The sequence below is a fragment of the Dermacentor andersoni genome, chromosome 4, assembly GCF_023375885.2.
Source record: "Dermacentor andersoni chromosome 4, qqDerAnde1_hic_scaffold, whole genome shotgun sequence".
Taxonomy (NCBI): domain Eukaryota; kingdom Metazoa; phylum Arthropoda; class Arachnida; order Ixodida; family Ixodidae; genus Dermacentor; species Dermacentor andersoni.
This window is the reverse complement of record NC_092817.1, coordinates 214,589,305-214,607,719: the sequence shown is the minus strand read 5'-3', so window position 1 is coordinate 214,607,719 and position 18,415 is coordinate 214,589,305. Positions and strand designations below refer to the sequence as shown.

The 18,415-nt window shown below is 45.8% G+C and overlaps 1 protein-coding gene across 2 annotated transcripts in view; it reads right to left on the bottom strand.

Moving 5' to 3' along the window:
- Positions 1–18,415, bottom strand: part of LOC126538464 (protein arginine N-methyltransferase 1-like) — an 87,981-nt gene that overhangs the window by 66,171 nt on the left and 3,395 nt on the right. For both annotated transcript variants that reach the window (XM_050185307.3, XM_050185309.3), the window contains exon 2: positions 13,230–13,321. In XM_050185307.3, the coding sequence (XP_050041264.2) occupies positions 13,230–13,321 (92 nt within the window). The remainder of the gene's footprint in view (positions 1–13,229; positions 13,322–18,415) is intronic.

The window sequence follows — 18,415 nt, the reverse complement described above, 5'->3', positions numbered from 1 at the left end:
AAATGCCATCTCTCCACTCAATCAGCGTCGACTTCAAGTACATTGAAAGTATTTCTAGAAAAGTTCCCGTGGAAACACCGCATCTGTCAATAAAAGCCGACTCTTGCACTTGTTCTTTAATGCACTCATTTACGGAATTTAGCAACCCGTCATGCACCAAGGAATAATACAGGTCTTCGATATCCATACTAAAAAAAGCTGTACAATCACCAGGATTTTCCTCTCTCAAATAATGAACTAGTGCCTGAGAATTACACACGCAAAAGGGGGTCTGAAAAAACTAGTGAAGCTAAGCAGTTCTGTAGGTAACTAGCGACACAGACCTGCCACGTCCCTTTCTCTGACACTATAGCACGAAAAGGAATTTCTTGCTTATGGGTCTTCGCCAAGAAAAACAGTTCTAAGCTGAGGAATTTTGCTTTCTTGACATTAGAGACAACCCTATCAAGATTATGTCTTGACAGGAGGTCAACCGCACGTTGCTTAACTGCCAACGGCTCGAGTTTTATTGGCTGTAAATTCTTTTCTATGGCTGAAATCACTTTTTCTGAAACCATGTCATCTAGCATAATTACAAAGTAACTTTTTTGCATTATGAATCCTTACCACCTAGCTCAGCTTTCTGTCGTTCTGAACTCTCAAGGGCCGCTTTCATAACCAAACATTTATATTAGAGAGTTCACACTGCACAGAAATATATTTGGAACACAAGGGCACGTTTTGGCATTAATGAATCTACAGGGAAATAACACACCAAATGTACCTGTGCTGATGATGTGCATAACATCCAGGACATTATCTCACACTCCTGCAACTCTAGCCATTCTTACGACTTCTTTAGTTACCAACTAACGATGATGAAAAAAGAAGAGAAGAGAAAAAAGAAGGCCCAGCCTCTCCACAGAAACTTGACCTATCTTCATTTTGCATTGGAGAAAGCATGTACCATCGACAAATACTACACATGCTACCACTGAAAACAAATAAACGCACATGTTGGCACAAAAGGTGGATGTTTAAAAACTTGCCTTATTGTTACGTAGGCTGCATAGCACGGCAACAAAAATGTTCACTTTGTTACAATACATCCTAACCATCTTTACGTGTTTATTTGAATGCAATAACTTGACGTGCCCTGTAGATAATATACACGCTGCTAGTCAACAGTCAATTGAAGCTGGAGGAAAATTAGCAAAACAAAAGGCAATGCAAACAGGAAGGGAAGACAAACATGTGCATTGTGTTTTGTTGTGCTAATTTTCCTCCAGCTTCAATTGACTGTTGACTAGCAGCAATGAAAGACCAATGAGTAATGAAAGACCAAACAACCCAACAATAAGTTCATCTAGTCCATCAAAGGATGCCAGTCAATTTGTTATAAATATAAGTGACGATGAGTACCACTTTGAAGCTTTTATAACCAAATGCCTATTTTTTTCTTCAGAGCTAACCAAGGGTATTTATTGCACCATAAGTTTGAAGAAGTGGTCATTCTGCAGCAGAGGCACACTGGCCGTGATCACTTCGAGATGAGAAAATTATGTCCACCCAGTGGCACCCTAACACAATGGGGTCCCCACCCACCACAAAAAACTGATTATAGTAATTGCGTTATAACACATGGTGCCATGTGGAATACGAGTAAGTTGCAAACTCATTACTCCAGTGATCCCAATTGCCCAGAAAGGCCAAATATAATGGCCTGCCCCATTGAAAGACCCATTCAGAGATGAATTCTCATGCCCATGAAATTGCCTCTGTCATACAAACTTCTACCTTTCTGCACCTCACTTAAAGGGACACTAAAGGTTACTATGAAGTTAAAATGATACAACAATGCTCTAGAATGTCTAAGGCGTCAATATAATCACGAACAAAGCATTAGTAACCAAGAAATTGAGGTAAATACATGACACGATTTGAGACACCCCAGCGACATTTCAGTACTAGCCCTATGGCGAAGGCACTCTTCATCATAATTTATGTCACTAGTACTCAACTACTCATATTAAAAAGATCCATTTCATTAGATTATAAGACGGAAGAAAATGCTACTTTGACGTTGCCCTTGAGTAGTATGGGTGATCGAAAGGTTTTGTTTTCGCTCGACTCTGCGCGCTCGACATTGTGCCGCGCGCGCCTTGGAGTTTCAGTTGTTTCATTATCGCATTGTGCTGCGGTGGTCCTGCTGGCTTGCGAAACTTGCATTTGGAACAAGCAGCGAGAATGCCACGTCCATGTGATGCCGTGGGATGCGCAAACGGTCTGCAGAACTTGGCAAAGGGCAGTTGCAGCGGCGAATCAAACGTTACTTATCACTGTGTGCCAATGAGTGAACCTCTCTGTTCAAAGTGGTTAAAGGGACACTAAAGTGATTTCATCTGCATCAGTAAATTACCGTTCCACAACACCAAAAGCACCACTCTTACAACGATAAGACGCTTTGGTGAGCCAGAAAATTAGCAAGAACGAAATACGGGTGGCGACTCCTACTTAAGTTCCCGCACCTGGGGGCTATGACGTCTTGGATTTTGATGGCATCTTCTAGGACCTACTAATTACATACAGTGGCACAGATTGACTACATAGTGTTCTAAAGGAACCAAATATAAAACATGGCAAGTTTCAGGCCAACGGGGCCCAAATGCGAAAACATACTTTGGAATCCTTGACGTCACGCTGACGAATCGGCGCTGGGGTTTCGGCGCGAAATTCAAATAATGATACTTGGAACTTCATTTTCTCATCTAATAAACTATTTTTTTAAATGACTGCCTGCAGGGTTCTCAAACAATGCTTCATTAGTCTAAACTGATTTATTGTTTCGCTTTAGTGTCCCTTTAAGTTTCGTACCTCTGCCACAGCGCGCTGGCAAATGGCCGAAAAATCACGTAGTATGCTCGCTGCACTTTTGTCCAGAGGATTACGAGTTCAATAACGCCGACTTACTGAAGTCATGTGGAGTGCCTTTCAAAGCAGGCCACCGTCATAGTAGTACGCAACGACGCCGGCAGCGCGAGCCCTCAGCAGCAGGTCACGTTCATCAGTGCTTAAATCGCTGAACTCGAGCCCAGCATCGCGAGCCAATGTGTTGTTGTCAGGGTCGTCCATTGCAACGAGCGTCGAAGCTGACGTCATAAAATAATGAACCAGCTTATCGTCTCGCGCGTTCCCTTCCGCTAGCCACCATAGTTCCACTTTCGCGCTGCTGTCGGCTCTGTATTGGCTCTGTTTCTGGCCGCGCATTTGCGTTTTGCGCAGAAAAGCCATAGTGCCGTCATGTGGCGCAGTTTTACTCACCGAAGGCGCAACGTCACTATGAGACCATGACATCACCACTCCTCGATCGGAGGGCGGGCGATTTGAACTGCGCTACAGGTACACGGACGCTTCAGAACGCATTTTCTCATTTTAAGTCTCTTCGCACGAAACAAGCGTTTCGAGGTTTCTGAGATGGTATTTTAACAGTCCACATTGACTTAATAGTAACCTTTAGTGTGCCTTTAAGTCTCTGAACAACCCTGTCAAATGTATTACATAAAGGGCGAGTTGCACAAAAAAAAAATGTCAGAAAAGCCACCCTTTTTATCAGAAAATGCTTAACACTCTCTGGCCCAATCTTTTTGAATGAAGTGAACATCTTATCAACGACATCAGGGAAGAATAAATAATGTCCACTGAAGTTTTGCAAATAAGTTTTTCGCACTGTCAAAAACTCAAATGTGTTTTTCTTCAGACTTGAAACTTCACAATCATAATGGCTTAAATTTTGGCCACAGATATTTAAAGACCATTTTTGTGCTGCCCAAGGCAAGCGATATGCATTAGGCTCTAAAAATAAGAATACGGAGGCCAATACTCAGCACGATACCACACTTGAAAATTAGTAAATTTTCAGAGAGAGCCTGACTATATCTTCAGCACAAATTAATGTAATTAGCCTTGCTGACACATTTCTGAATATAGTTGTTTTCCTTGATGTTGGATATTTTCTGCATAGCATTATTGTTACAGGAACCATTAGACCAAAAAGGGTTGGAAAAACCTAAAGTTCCAGCACTGGCTAGCTGTGGCATCACCAATTTCGATGGTCGGCACAGTTAATTCTTGGTAAACACGAACTATGCTGTATTCTCGAATATGAGAAAACACATTGACATATGCCACATCACCGAATGCACTGGTGCTGGGGTTGACAAAAATAGAGGACCTGATCACTCAAAACTGACTTGGAGTGTCTGTATATTAGGGACGCAAACAGTTCCATAAAACGCGCACTGTACACCGTTTATGTGTTTGCTTATTTCCACACCCATTAGGAAAAGCAAATGCCTTCAAGGTCTGATCAGTCTTGTATTTTGCGAGCCATGTCAACAATTGACTTGTACCTTTACATTCTGTATACAGTCACACCCACAACAGTACAGATAATCCAGGAGTGCAGATTATTGGGCTAGTTGGTTCGTTGCATCAATTGAAGTCATAGCGCTGGATTGACAGGGACGTGAAAGACGACAGGATGTGCCCTATCTGTAAACTGAATTTACACACCGCGGTTGCCCAGTGGCTATGGTGTTGGGCGCCTGAGTACAAGACTTTGCTCAGCGGTGATGGCGACGAAAACAGTCAGCTTGTGACTAACCCCTATCGACTGACTTCACAGATTACTGCCCAAGTGTGGTTACCGATCGGCGCCTGCTGCCCCGTTCACTTCAACGCCATATCAAGAATCGACAGTGCCCCCAACGTGACCTACGTCACCGGGACACTTCTACAAAAGGCGCTATCCAGACACTGGAGGACCATTTGCTCAGCGGTGATGGCAACGAAAAGAGTCAGCTCGTGACTAACCCCTATCAACTGACTTCGCAGATAGGTGTGCACTGTATCTACACCTCACTAAGATTGTCGTTGTCCGCCACTGCCACCGCCGCTGTTGCAATAGCTTCCTGTTGGTGATCGTTGTAGCTTCCTTTCAACGATCACTGTTACCATGAGCCTTTGATTTTTGCTCTGTTTGATATGGCCGAGTCCGATGCCTGCCTAGTTTGTTTTGAGCCACTCCTAGATAGTGGCACATATCCAACCTGCTCAGCATGCAAATATGGCTATCACCTGGGAGCATGCTCGGGTGTGAGCAAGACGACCCTCAAAAAAGACGATGCCGCAAGGAAACCATGGAAGTGCCAGACATGCCTTGTTTTGGAGGCCCGAAGGGCACGTAGTGAAAAGAGCCACACCGGCAAGCATAAATTGACCTACAAGAAAATACTTATTGAAATTAATAAGGAGCTGGCCCAAATACCTGACCAGGGTGTCTACCAAGTTGACATTTCCAAATTCCCTGAGTTTTCCAGGTTTTCCCCGAGTCCCATTGCAAATTTCGTGGAGTGATGCAGAACTATGGTTTATGTCAAGACGGACTGAAACCATATCGCCTGATGCTGTCACTCTCTAGTAAGCACATGAAAACAATAAAAACGTGACTTAATCCAATTTGAATACTAAGGAGCAGTGTTTATGTTATTCAAAAAGAGAATAGAAGGCATGGGTTAGTAAAATGCACAGCAAATAAAGTGTCTTCGAAAAAATTGCAAATGGGGCTGGACATTATCCAATACGAATAAAAAGGAGATGCATATACAAGCAAATATTTTCGAATATGAGCTATTTCTATCAACTGATAGCAACCTCAGTGGGATGAGGCCCGAACTCTGTCACAATTGAGATTCTCTCTCAACAGCTCGTAAACCTCAACTGTCCTGACATACTCTCAGCCCGCGCACGACGCCCGAGTGTGGTGTTTCACTGCTTTAAAGAGTTTATTTTGGTTTCGATGAGGGACACCTGCATCTCGGCATCAGCCAAAACTTTATTTTTTGAGCTCAAGCTCCTTCAAAACGGAGGCAGCAAGCTTCCATTCCCGTTTATTCCTCAATGCGTAGGTCATTGCTCTTCTTGTCGACATTCCGCCACTCGTTTGCCCCAAGGACCATTTGAAGCATCTTGGTCAGTTGCACAGTCCACGACCGATTTTTCGAACTCCCTAGGGGCCGCGAAAACGTCCGAAAAATGGGCCAGTTGAAAAAAAATAAATCCGTGTCATTTACTGCCCTTAGGGGCTCAAACCACCACAGGCACGTTCGAAAACGCTCTGAAGGCCTGTCAGTACACATATTAAGCACATCGGTGCTCGTACTGTGACAGGAAATACCGGGTGCCTGCGTGTATAATTAAGGAATACATACTGTGTTCCGTGGCCCCTTCCCATGCTTGTTATGCTTCACTGCAATACTTTTGTGTATGCTTCACCAAGTAACATTTCTATAGAGAGGCAAAGCTGACTTCCAGGAACCAGCATTATGCAATGCACCGGGTTTTCCAAGTTTCTAAGCCAATCGCGAGGACCACAAAGGCGGAGTCCGTGCCATTGCTGACAGCAGCCAAGTCTTTCAATAAAAAACTCAGCACCCAACGGCAAGAAGCTTCATAGCAAATGTCGAAGCAGCTAGGCCTAGCGTTGCCGCAGTGGTGGCAACGGCTGCCAGCGGAACTGCGTGCGAGAGTGCCGGTTCGAGGTGGCAAAGTAATCAACACGGCAGTGGTGGTGCCTTTGATTATTGCCGCTTCAGACCTGCGGTCACGGCAAAACGTCCGGAAATTCGGACGGCGAAGAGTTCTTGCGTCGGAAATTTCACACGTTTTTATACGTTGACTCTATGGGGTACGTGGCGGGGCCGCGAAGCCGTCCAAATGATCGGGAATGCGGAAAGTCGAAAGACGATTCATTACGATTCCTGTCTTTTACACGATCCAGCATTACGGCGACTTTCGACCCTTTCAATAAAATTGCCGCTAATTTTCCCTCATCTCTAGAGGCCCAAATTCCCTGAGTTTTCCCTGACTTTTTCTAAACTACTCAAAATCCCTGAGAATTCCCGGTTTTCCCGGTTGGTAGACACCCTGCTGACATACAAAGCAAGGTAGATTCACTAATGGTATTAAAGAATACAGTGGAGCTGTCTGTTCAGCATTTGTCTGATCAATATGATTCGGTGCTTGCTGAAATGCAAAAGCAATCAACTGAAATAGCCGCCCTTAAAAAAGGGGCAGATTACATCGGGGCATCTAACACCAGCATGAATGTTCTTGAGTTGCAAAAGCAAGTCAATGCCCTAGAGCAATACAGCAGGCGACAAAATATTGAAATCCATGGCTTGCCTGTCACCCAGAACAAAAATTTGCTCAGGAAGCTGAATAATTTAGCAAATAAGCTTACCCTTCCATGATTGACTAGCCCCAAAGTCGAAGGCGTGCATAGACTGCCGCCAAAAGCTGGCAAAGTTCCTGCCGTGCTCATCCGTTTCGCATCACGTGTCACACGTGATCAATGGATGGCTAAGAAAGCCGAATTAAAAACCGCCAATTCTGGCATGTATTTCCTTGACAATCTGACACCACAGAACACGAAACTTCTCTGGCTAATGAAAGCAAAAGCCGAGGAGCATCATTATCAGTTCGCGTGGTACAAAAATGGCAAGTTTTTTGTGCGCAAGGTGCCTGGTGATCGAGCACTGCGCATCGACAGTGAAAGTGACCTTGATAAGGTTCGCTGAACAGCTTCTTTTCTTTCATCCTTTGCGTTATTTAAATTGCTAGTGTTACTGCTATGGCTATCTTACATGAAGCCATATATCATGATGCTGAATCTTTTAAATCTCTTGTGCAGTGCCCCTCTTAAGAAGCAGGACAGAATGTCGATTTTCCACTTGAACATACGCAGTCTAAGAAATAAACAACCTGATGTGCTGCTTGATTCATTAGATCATACGTTTCATTTTTTGGCCTTCACTGAGACCTGGTACTCATGTGCATTCGATGTAGTATTTTTCGAAGGATGCAAACATGAAGGTGTGAGTAGACCGAATCGCAGGGGTGGTGGAGTGTCACTATATATCAAAGAAGATATCTTATATGAGGTGGTTCCTGAATTTTGTTGTGTTTGCGCACATTATGAATCTGTTGCTGTTCATTGTGTAACATCTCTGATTGCCTCAGTGTATCGCCCCTCATCAGCGGATACTCGAGAATTTTTTGGATTGATAACTACGGTTTTTGAACATGCGTCCTTAAGAAATTTGCATATTGTCCTTGTTGGTGATATTAATATTGATCTGCTATTACTTAGCCCAGATAGTAGACAATTTTTAGATGTTGTTGAGTCATTCTCGTGCACAAACTTAATAGGATTACCTACCAGAATAACAACTGTAAGTGAAACTCTACTAGACCTATGTATAACTAACCATGATAGAAATGACGTCAATGCCGGTGTGCTAACAACTGATCTGAGCGATCATTTATCAGTGTTTTGTTTTTTCCTTGTGACAAAGAAAGAAAAACATGATGTTAACGATGCTCCTGTTGCATATAGCTCATTCAATACCAATGCCTTGTCGACATTTCATACTAGTATTGAAAGCATCGACTGGAGTGATGTGTACAGTGACCAAAACCCTAACGTATCGTATGATCTGTTCCTACAAGATGTAAAGAACTGCTATGATGCTGCCTTCCCACTGCAATACTACAAAAGGCACAGCCAGTCCAGGAAACCATGGATTAACAGATATCTTTACAATAGAATTAGAGAACGAGATAAACTATACCATAACTTCATTAGACTAAGAGAACATCTCTATTACATGAATACAAAAAAGTTTGCGAACAAATTAAACTCAGATTTGAAGAGAGCTCGTATTCAATATTATCAGGCAAGGTTTGCTGGGGTCTGTGTAATCCTAGGAAAGCTTGGAACGCGGCACATCTGCTCATAGGGAAAACAAAGGCTAGCCTTCCTATGACACGAACCATTGACGGCGTTGAATTCACTGAAGCCAACCTAGCAGACAAATTCAATAATCATTTCCTAACTTCTGGTGCAGCAGGTCAGGCAAATAATACAACAAATGACTGTGAACAATACATTTCTTCCTGCGCGCAATCTTGACTCCATGTAGTAAATTAGAAATGGTTACATACGTGAAATCGTTAAATAAAAATACAGCCGCTGGCTATGATGAAATTGAGGCTGACCCAATTAAACATGTTGCTGAATTACTATACGGCCCACATCAGCACATCTGCAATCAAGCTTTCACCACGGGCACTTTTCCTGAAGGCATGAAGATAGCCAGAGTAGTAGTCATTCACAAAGGTGGCTCTCATAATGATTTAAATAACCATCGGCCTATTCTGTGCTACCTTTATTTTCTTAAGTGTTAGAATATACATTAAAATCACGATTGTTGAAGTTTATTGGCGACCACCAAATGCTTTCCAAGCAGCAATTTGGCTTCCGTGAAAAGAAATAAACCGAAACTGCGCTCTTAGATATTAAAGAAAAATTAGTTAATATTGATAATAAGCAATACATTCTTGGTTTATTTTTAGACTTTAAAAAGGCGCTCGATTCTATTAAGCATCCCATTTTGTTTCGCAAACTCCCTCACTACGGTGTTAGAGGTTTGGTATTAAATCTGATATGCAGTTATCTATCCAACAGGGTGCAATTTACTAGCCTAAATGGTTACCGTTCCCAATTACAGCCGATAAAATATGGCGTACCGCAAGGCTCTATCCTTGGACCATTATTCTTTATATAAATGATCTTGGGAACATACCACGAACTCCTGACATAGTTCTTATGCAGACGACACAAGTATTCTTTTTACAGGTAAACACTTATTTGAACTTGAAAAGGCAGCTAATAGATGGTTAACTAATTTATCAAACTGGTTGCATTGTAATCCACTTCAATTAAATGTACAGAAGACTACGTATATTATTTTCAAAAGCCGTAATAAGCCTGATGACTATAGTACCTGTATTAGATTTAAAAATTGTGCTATTGAACGGGTTTCTACTTATAAGTTTCTAGGTGTAGTCTTAGAAGAAAACTTGAGCTGGACACCACATGTAAACAAGATACATGCAAATATGTGCAGGTAAATTTCTATATTGTATAATACCAGAGCCTTGGTGCCAAAATGGTTAAAATTACAGCTATACTATGCCCTTGTTCATTCACATATACACTATTGTCTACTAATCTGGGGTACAACTACTAAGACAAATTTAGATAGATTAATAATCCTACAAAAAAGAGCTGTGCGTTGCATCAAAAACCTTCAATGTGGTGACCACACTGGACTATACATTTCCAAGCTAAACATACAATAGATCGTCTATTCCAACTAAGGCTTGCTATGTATACACATAGGGAAATTCTGCATGGCCCAAATACCCTGTCCACATTTTTGTCATCCGACAACTCACTATCACCTTAGGCATAACGGACTCGGAACACCTATGTTTAGAACCAAATATGGTACTCAGACACTCGCCTACCTAGTACCTCACTTCTTCAATAATAATCCAGAAATCGCCACTATGATTCAGGACTGCAGATCTCCTTATAGTCTAAAGAAAAAGGTTAGGAATTATCTTATGCTAAGTTCCTAATGGTACTTAACTATCCTTGCGGTCTCGATAACTTTATTTTAGTCATTTTTTCTCCTACTTGCTATATAATGCTTTGTAACACACATTTATTATTTACTTGTTTAAATATTTCCACGTTCTCACACATTACTGATGATATATTATGTATAAAGTGTAACACTCTTCTTTGTATACTTGATTGCCTGCCGCATACATTTTGATCTTTTTCTTGTTTCTACATTGTTCCACTTTATTTTCATGATGTTCCACAACCTGAGCAATGTACGGGTAGGGGGGCCTTTGTCAGGCAGTTGCATCTGCCTTTAGCCCCTACATCCCAGACAACGTATTGTCTAAATAAAGCACTGATTCATTCATTCAAGGTCGCAGGACCGAATCCCGGCCACGGCAGCCGCATTTCGATGGGGGCGAAATCCGAAAACACCTGTGTGTAGATTTAGGTGCACGTTAATGAACCCCAGGTGGTCGAAATTTCCGGAGTCCACCAGTACGGCATGCCTCATAATCAGAAAGTGGTTTTGGCACGTAAAACCCCATAATTGCCTTTTTTTTCCAACTGAATTTTATTTCAGAAAAGCATGGTATGTATACCGGCTCACACAAGTCAAAATCATCGCACGTGCAACCCAGCATTTTCCAGATAGGTAATTTCCTTTCTCCTCAGAGAGATCGACGGGGCGCTGACGCAGTTTGCACATTTTTCAATCAAGCTTGCTTCTACAATCTCCCTTGTACCTTTATCTGCATTTCTTAACGCAACTATGCAATCACTAAACAGTGGTTTACACCCGCAATCATCACAATTTGACATAAAAATTGTAACAGCCCCACAAAGTACCATTGTTTTGTGAATGCACTCCACAAATCATGCCCCCACCGGATGACTGCAAGTTTTCTTAGACAGAAAGAGCGGCTACTGGAAGCAGGCTACCCTATCCACGTACTTTTATCAGTGGCGGAAAATGCGCTGAAAAAACTAGCGGAACCAGGTAGGAAGCGAGAGCGCAGCCATGAAAGGAGAAAGGAGGTGGTTGTACCGTACATGCATGGTATATCGCATGGTTTAAAGAAAGTGGCCCGAAAAGTGGAAGTGGACGTCGTATTTTCAGCTCCACAAAAGCTGCCAAGCATATGTAAGGCCACCGATCCGTTGTGAAAGATGCGCCGAGGTTGCGCAAAGAACCATCGGGCACCGTTTGTGCACTGCGCACAAGGTGTCGTATACCGCTTCCCTTTCATGTGCGGCAAAGTATACGTAGGGCAGACAGGCAAATGCCTGAATGAAAGGCTAAGAGAACACAAACGAAAATTGAATTGTTATCGAGAGCAACATGTCTCCGTGCATTGTGATGATTGCGGGTGTAAACCACTGTTTAATGATTGCATAGTTGCGTTTAGAAATGCAAATAAAGATACAACGGAGATTGTAGAAGCAAGCTTGATAGAAAAAGAAGGTGCAAACTGCGTCAGAGCTTCGTCGATCTCTCCGAGCAGAAAGGAAATGACTTATCTGGGAAATGCTGGGTTGCAATTCGACGATTTTCACGTGTGAGCCGGTATAAATACCATGCTTTTCTGAAATAAAATTCAGTTGATAGCGCACATTTTGTCGTCTTTCATGTCCCTGTCAATCCAGCGCTACGACTGCAATTGAGACATAATCCCCCGCCTGTAATCTGTTTTGTGCAAGTGAGAACAGTTCACCACTACCCGTGGTTCTACATGCCTTGCAAAGTGCCAAAAGATTAAACAAGTCTCAAGGACACTTTAGCAAATGGGATGTCAGCTTGCAGCCAATTTTCCTGTCTCTTATTCGCGAATTCAAAAGGCACATAGATAAAGTGCAAACATGGCAAGTGTGACGGGAAAAAGGCTGCCCCACAGTTTTACTACTGCTGTGCCTGTGGTAACAGTGACATGGGCAAATTGTCAACTCTTTGCAATTATACCTGAACTTGATATAAATTTAAATTCTTAAGCAACTGTCCACAATGTTTTTAAGTGACAGATACGCGGCACGACCTGAGCACTTTGCTGCAGCAAGCGCGCCTGGCGAGCCATTCCGCTGGCGCCATGAAATGACAGAGCTAACCCCACGCGTATTAGCGAGATCCTGGTTTGCTTTCCGCATGTCCGCCGCAACTACTGTAACCAGTGAGGCATTCATTTCATTTTTTTTTTTTTTTTTTTTGCAGACAGCAGACGCACCGGCAAAAGCTTTAACAGTGGTCGCCGCCACGAAGAAGCAAGGCGCGGCCACCAAAAGCCATTGTTCAATCCTCTGCTGCACAAGGAGAGGCAGCAGCACTACACAAATGCGCCGAGACTGGGCCATAGCGAAATGCCGGCTACAAGGCACCGGCGGCCAAACAAAGGAACAAGCTCCAGTACTTGCGGTGGCGGACCTCAGCTACAACACAGCAGCGGCAAATACTTGATGGTGCCGATACCATTTCTTCGAGAACAAGCGCAGTTAAAAGGTGATATGTGGACGCCGCTATGAAAGGATTCGAGACACGATCATTCATTCGCGCCGAGGCGCGCCGGTAGCCCCAAACTACGGCCCGCACCCGCTACTAGCCGCAAAACAAGGTAAATGATGAGAAGATAATGCCCCGTTATCCGTGGCGTTGTCGGATGCTGAACTGCAGACGGTAATATCACATTTCATATGTTATGTGAAGAGAGACAAAAGAGCGACTCACGTCCATTTGTTCCGCCATAGCGTCCATTTGCAGTAACGTTTCCCACGTGGTTTGCGCTACGAGGCGGCCGCCAGCTCCGCTGCTGGCTTGCGCTTGATTTTGAAAAATGTATCAGGTGTTACGCTCACATAAAAAGGTAATATGTAAAATATGTGCCCGTATTTTAAACAATTGTTAAGTGTATAAAATATTTGTTTAGCCAAGAATAAATGATGTCCAATGTCACGCTTTGTAAGGTGGCGCCCTCTGGAGCCAAAACGCTCGGGATATGGGTAAACAAAGGGCATGTGGCATAGAGTTACTATACTGACTGGCATGTGGGCGTCTTGCGCTGGAGTTTGACTTATAGTAGCGGCGCCTGGTGGCGGCGCAGGAAACGACATCTGGGGTCGTACCAGCTTGGGTCGAATTGAGCCCTGGCTGTGGCGAAGCGCGTTTCTAGGCCGAGTTTTGCGCCGATTCGCACTTTTTTCTGCCCTGTTGCGAGTGCGAAAAGGCTCGTCACATCTCACAGACCATGCTACGAGCTCGTCGCAGTCTATAGAGTTTCTCACTACATTACCTAGAAGGAAATCTGGCGCTGCTGCGCTGTGGTATGCATGGGAAACATGCGTCTGAGTCCGGTGAACATGGAGGAAGGAAACTGAGGAGAGGCCCTACCCCCTCCGCGCGCTAGCAGAAAAGTGTGGAGGAAATGACGTAGTAGGGTCTCCTTTGTTTGGCTGTTTTTTTATTTCTTTGCTGTAGTGGCCCCGCCTTTCGGGCCACAATGGCGGCTTTGTTATTGTTCTGTGTAGCTCTGTAGGTTTCGTACCGTGGCAAAGGCGTCGTGCGGGCAGGTTTGCGTTAGTTTCCGTGTTTTGTTGCGCAGCGTTATCTGGACCGTGCTCTACCGGATGTTGCTGTGGCCAGCTGGGACAGGAGGAACTAAAGTTCGTGAAATGAACGCGCATGCAACGCCGTACGCTATGTACCGCGCCACGGCAATGGCTACGAACGAAGGAATATTCGCAGGAAATGTTGCCCTCTTTCGCGGAATCATGCTAACGTGCTAACGATTGCTTAGTATTGCTGCGGAGCGCACGGGTCCGAGCAGCACGGTTGCGCGCAGCGCGGCGTGGTTTCGCGCGAAATGTAAACAAGAGAGGAGAGCTGGCCCGATAGGCGGAGCAACGCCAACTTCCGGCTTCACTTTATAGCGTCCTCCACGGAGGAAGGAAACTAAGGAGAGGCCCTGACGTCACTCTTTGTGAAGCAAAAGTGAAGCCGGAATTTGGCGTTGCTCATGGCGATGCTCCGCCTTTTGGGCCACCCTCCTCTCTTGTTTACATCTTTCGCGAAACCACGCCGCGCTGTGCGTGGTGTCGCGCGCTCGCGCAGCATCTGGCAGAGCACGGTGCAGGTAACACAGCGCAACAAGACACGGTGACTAACGCAAACCCGCCCACTCAGCGCCTTTGCCACGGCCCGAAACCTACCAGAGCAACACGTGTGAGCGCTCAAAACCAAACAACGCCGCCATTGTGGCCCAAAAGGCGTGGCCATACAACAACAAAAAAAAAAGCAGCAAAAAAATGAGAACCTACTACGTCATTTCCGCCACACTTTTCTAGCGCGCGGAGGGGGTAGGGCCTCTCCTTAGTTTCCTTCCTCCGTGGCGTCCTCGAACACCTTGCCTCGGGGTTGCCCCGAAACCAGAATGGTGCGCTTTGCCCCGCCGTGGTGCCGCACTGCGGAGGGTCAACATCGAGGACAAAACTGCACCCTGTGCAGGGTGCTTGCCTGTAGCGCTACTTTGCCCCTGGCGCGCAAAACGTGCGCGCGCATATTTTATTGTTTGCAGATGCTGAGCATCTGCGGCAAGCGCTCGAACCTTGTCAAACTGCGTGCTCCGACATACCTGGCTGCAAGCAAATTCCAATGGATTCTGACGACCCGTTCAATGAACCTGTCCACTTTCGGCCGCTCTTCCCCACACTGTTTTTCGACGAGGTCGAGCAGCATGTCGTCTTCGCTGTCAGACGAACTTGAAGAATGCTCATCGATTGCGGCAACTAGCAGCGCTTCCTTTCTCATTGCCGACAAATCCACTAGCTAACTCCGTCAACTCCGTTGCAACGTACCGCAGCTATCGGGCCAGAGCGTCCGCGGTTCTGCAGTCGGCAGTACGCGCGCACGTCGCGCGTCCCGCAGTGCTTGCTGGGATTGCACTCCGGCGCACCGCCGATTTTCTCGGTGCGAGATGGAGCAACGGGAAACCGCTCCAACAGGGTGCGCTTCCGGTGATCGAGGATGAAAGTGCGCACCAAGGCGACCCGGTGCGCACCGGTGAGGGTGATCGAGGACGCTATTAGCTTCACAAAGAGTGACGTCAGGGCCTCTCCTTATAGCGCACTTTCATCCTCGATCAACCGCACCGGTGCGCACCGACCATGAGCACCACCAGGCGTTTGGTGTGTTGCGACACCACGTACCCGAGCACACGAGGGTCGGACCCTCCCGCATGTAGCCGTGCGCGGCTTAGCCGTGTCTGGGGAAAAGTGGATCCTAGGGGTTGAGCCGATGCTGGGTGTTTGGACCTTTAAGGCCCCCCGGCGGAGGCAACACACCTCTTCGGCCTCGGCTTCACATAGACGGCACCTCCAGACTCCAGGAAATCCAGTCCAGGAAATCGGCAGTCGCCTTTTCCTGTCTCTCCCTCCTCGAATCTTCGTCTTTATCTTTCACTTTTTGACCTTTCCTGTCTCCTTCTCTCTTCTTTTTACTTCCTTTCTCCTGGCGGCAAGGGTTAACCCTGTGTGGCTATCCAACCTTGGGTACACCATATTCGGTTATAGTGACGGCGTACGACTGGCGTCGTGCAGACTTGTATGCAAGCTCTGCCGCGTCCCCCGTTGGGCTCCGTGGTGGGCGGTCGGCGCTGTTGCCGAATATATACATTTTTTCATGGAAACTTCTTTCCCCTCCCTTGCTGATCGCCCTCAGAAACGAGGGCGCACCGAAGATGTCTTCAAGTTTTTTGGACGCCAAACCTAGAATTTTCCCCGCTTTCACGTTATTCATTCTGAAAAGCCAAACAAAGTAGTCCGAAACATTTCACCATTCCTTGTTTCAAAATCCCTGACTGATGTTTTTGGTCCAGGTTACAAGGTGTCGAGGATGGCAAGCGGCGACCTCCTCTTGGAGCTCCGCAATGTAAAACAATATGAGAAACTACCGCAACTAGTGTCATTTGGGGAGACCCCCATAACAGTAACCCCGCACCGTACAATGAACACCACCCGTGGTGTTGTGTCAGATGATGATTTGCTTGAGCTGACTGAAGCGGAACTCCTGGAGGGCTACAGCGAACAAAATGTGATCAACGTCAGAAGAATTAAGATGAGGCGGGATGGTAAAGAGATTCAGACGAAGCACCTAATAATTACTTTTGGATCAAGTATCTTGTCCGAGTTAATCGAGGCCGGGTACATCAAGCTCCGTGTAAGGCCGTACGTGCCAAATCCACTCCGATGTTTCAAATGCCAGCGCTTCGGTCACAGCTCGCAGAGCTGCCGAGGCCCATGAACAGTGCAGTGCCCACGAACATACTTCTGAAGCTTGCGTGAACACTCTCCATTGTGTAAACTGTGAAGGGGAGCACGCCGCATACTCGCGGTCGTGCCCGTCCTGGAAAAAAGAGAAAGAAATAGTCACAATCAAAGTTAAGGAAAACATAAGTTTCAAAGAGGCACGCAGGCGGGTAGCATACCTGCCAAAGAAAAGCTTTGCCGATGTGACGCGTCAGGGGGCAGCACCACAACGGTCTCCGGCGGCTGTCCGACCCACACCCAGTGAGGCGGCAGTGACGCCATCCGCACCCCCCCCCCCCCCCACCCCCGGCGGCTGCAGCTGACGCTGCTACGCCAACACAGCAGACGGGGCCATCGACCCCGAAGGTGGGCGCAGCCGAGGCTCCCCAACCTCCCCGGCCCCTTCCAGCGCTGGCCACAGCCGGCGCAGCCAAATCCCTCAGGGAGCCCCATCGACCTCCGGGCTGGTGGGCGCAGGGGTCTTGACTCCAAGGTGGGACCCTCGCTGGTAACTTCTCGCTCGCAAGAGCACGTGTCCGGCGCCTCACTAGAGGCAATGGACACTACACCTACCCTCAAGGCGCACCAAGCGCCTAAGGAGCGGCGAGGCTCCCTCGAACGCTTCAGAAAAAGCAAAACCCCGGTTACAGGGCCTCGAAAGAGCACTGTAACCTAATGCATCACTTGTGTTTCTGTTTACACAGCACCGATTTACTTCAAATATGGATTCGCAAATAATTCAATGGAACGTCAGAGGTCTTCTTAGGAACCTTGATGATGTGCAAGAGCTTATACAAAAACATAATCCAAAGGTGCTATGTCTACAGGAAACACACCTAAAACTACAACACACAAACTTTCTCCGACCGTATGCCACGTTTCGCAAAGATCGCGATGATGATGTCGTATCATCAGACGGTGTTGCCATTTTTATTCATAAAAGCATAGCGTGTCAACCTTTACAGCTACGAACACCCCTTGAAGCAGTGGCGGTTCGAGCTGTTCTCCTAAACAAACTCATCACCATTAGCTCTGTTTACATACCCCCACATTACAAATTAACAAAACATGAATTCCAATCCTTTATAGATCAATTGCCAGAACCTTATGTTGTTCTTGGCGATTTCAATGCGCACAGCTCCCTGTGGGGCGACTCTCGTATAGATGCGCGAGGTCGTCTTGTTGAACAGTTCCTTTTTTCTTCTGGTGCGTGCCTTCTGAATAAGAAGAAACCCACATATTACTGTCTTGCGAACAACACCTTTTCTTCAATTGATCTGAGCGTAGTTTCCCCGTCCATACTGCCTGAACTCGAATGGGAAGTTACGAACAATCCTTACGGAAGCGACCACTTCCCCATAATATTAAGAACACTTAAAGAAAACGAATATCCACCACAGGCTCCTAGGTGGAAGATTGACACAGCAGATTGGGAGAAATTCCGAACCTTAACTAGCATATCATGGGATGACATGTCCTCGTTAGAAATTGATGCTGCTGTGGAGTACTTTACAGCCTTCATTATAGATGCCGCATCTAAATGCATACGTGAAGTAAGTGGCTCGGCATGCAAACGGCATGTCCCGTGGTGGAACGATGAATGTAGAATCGCAC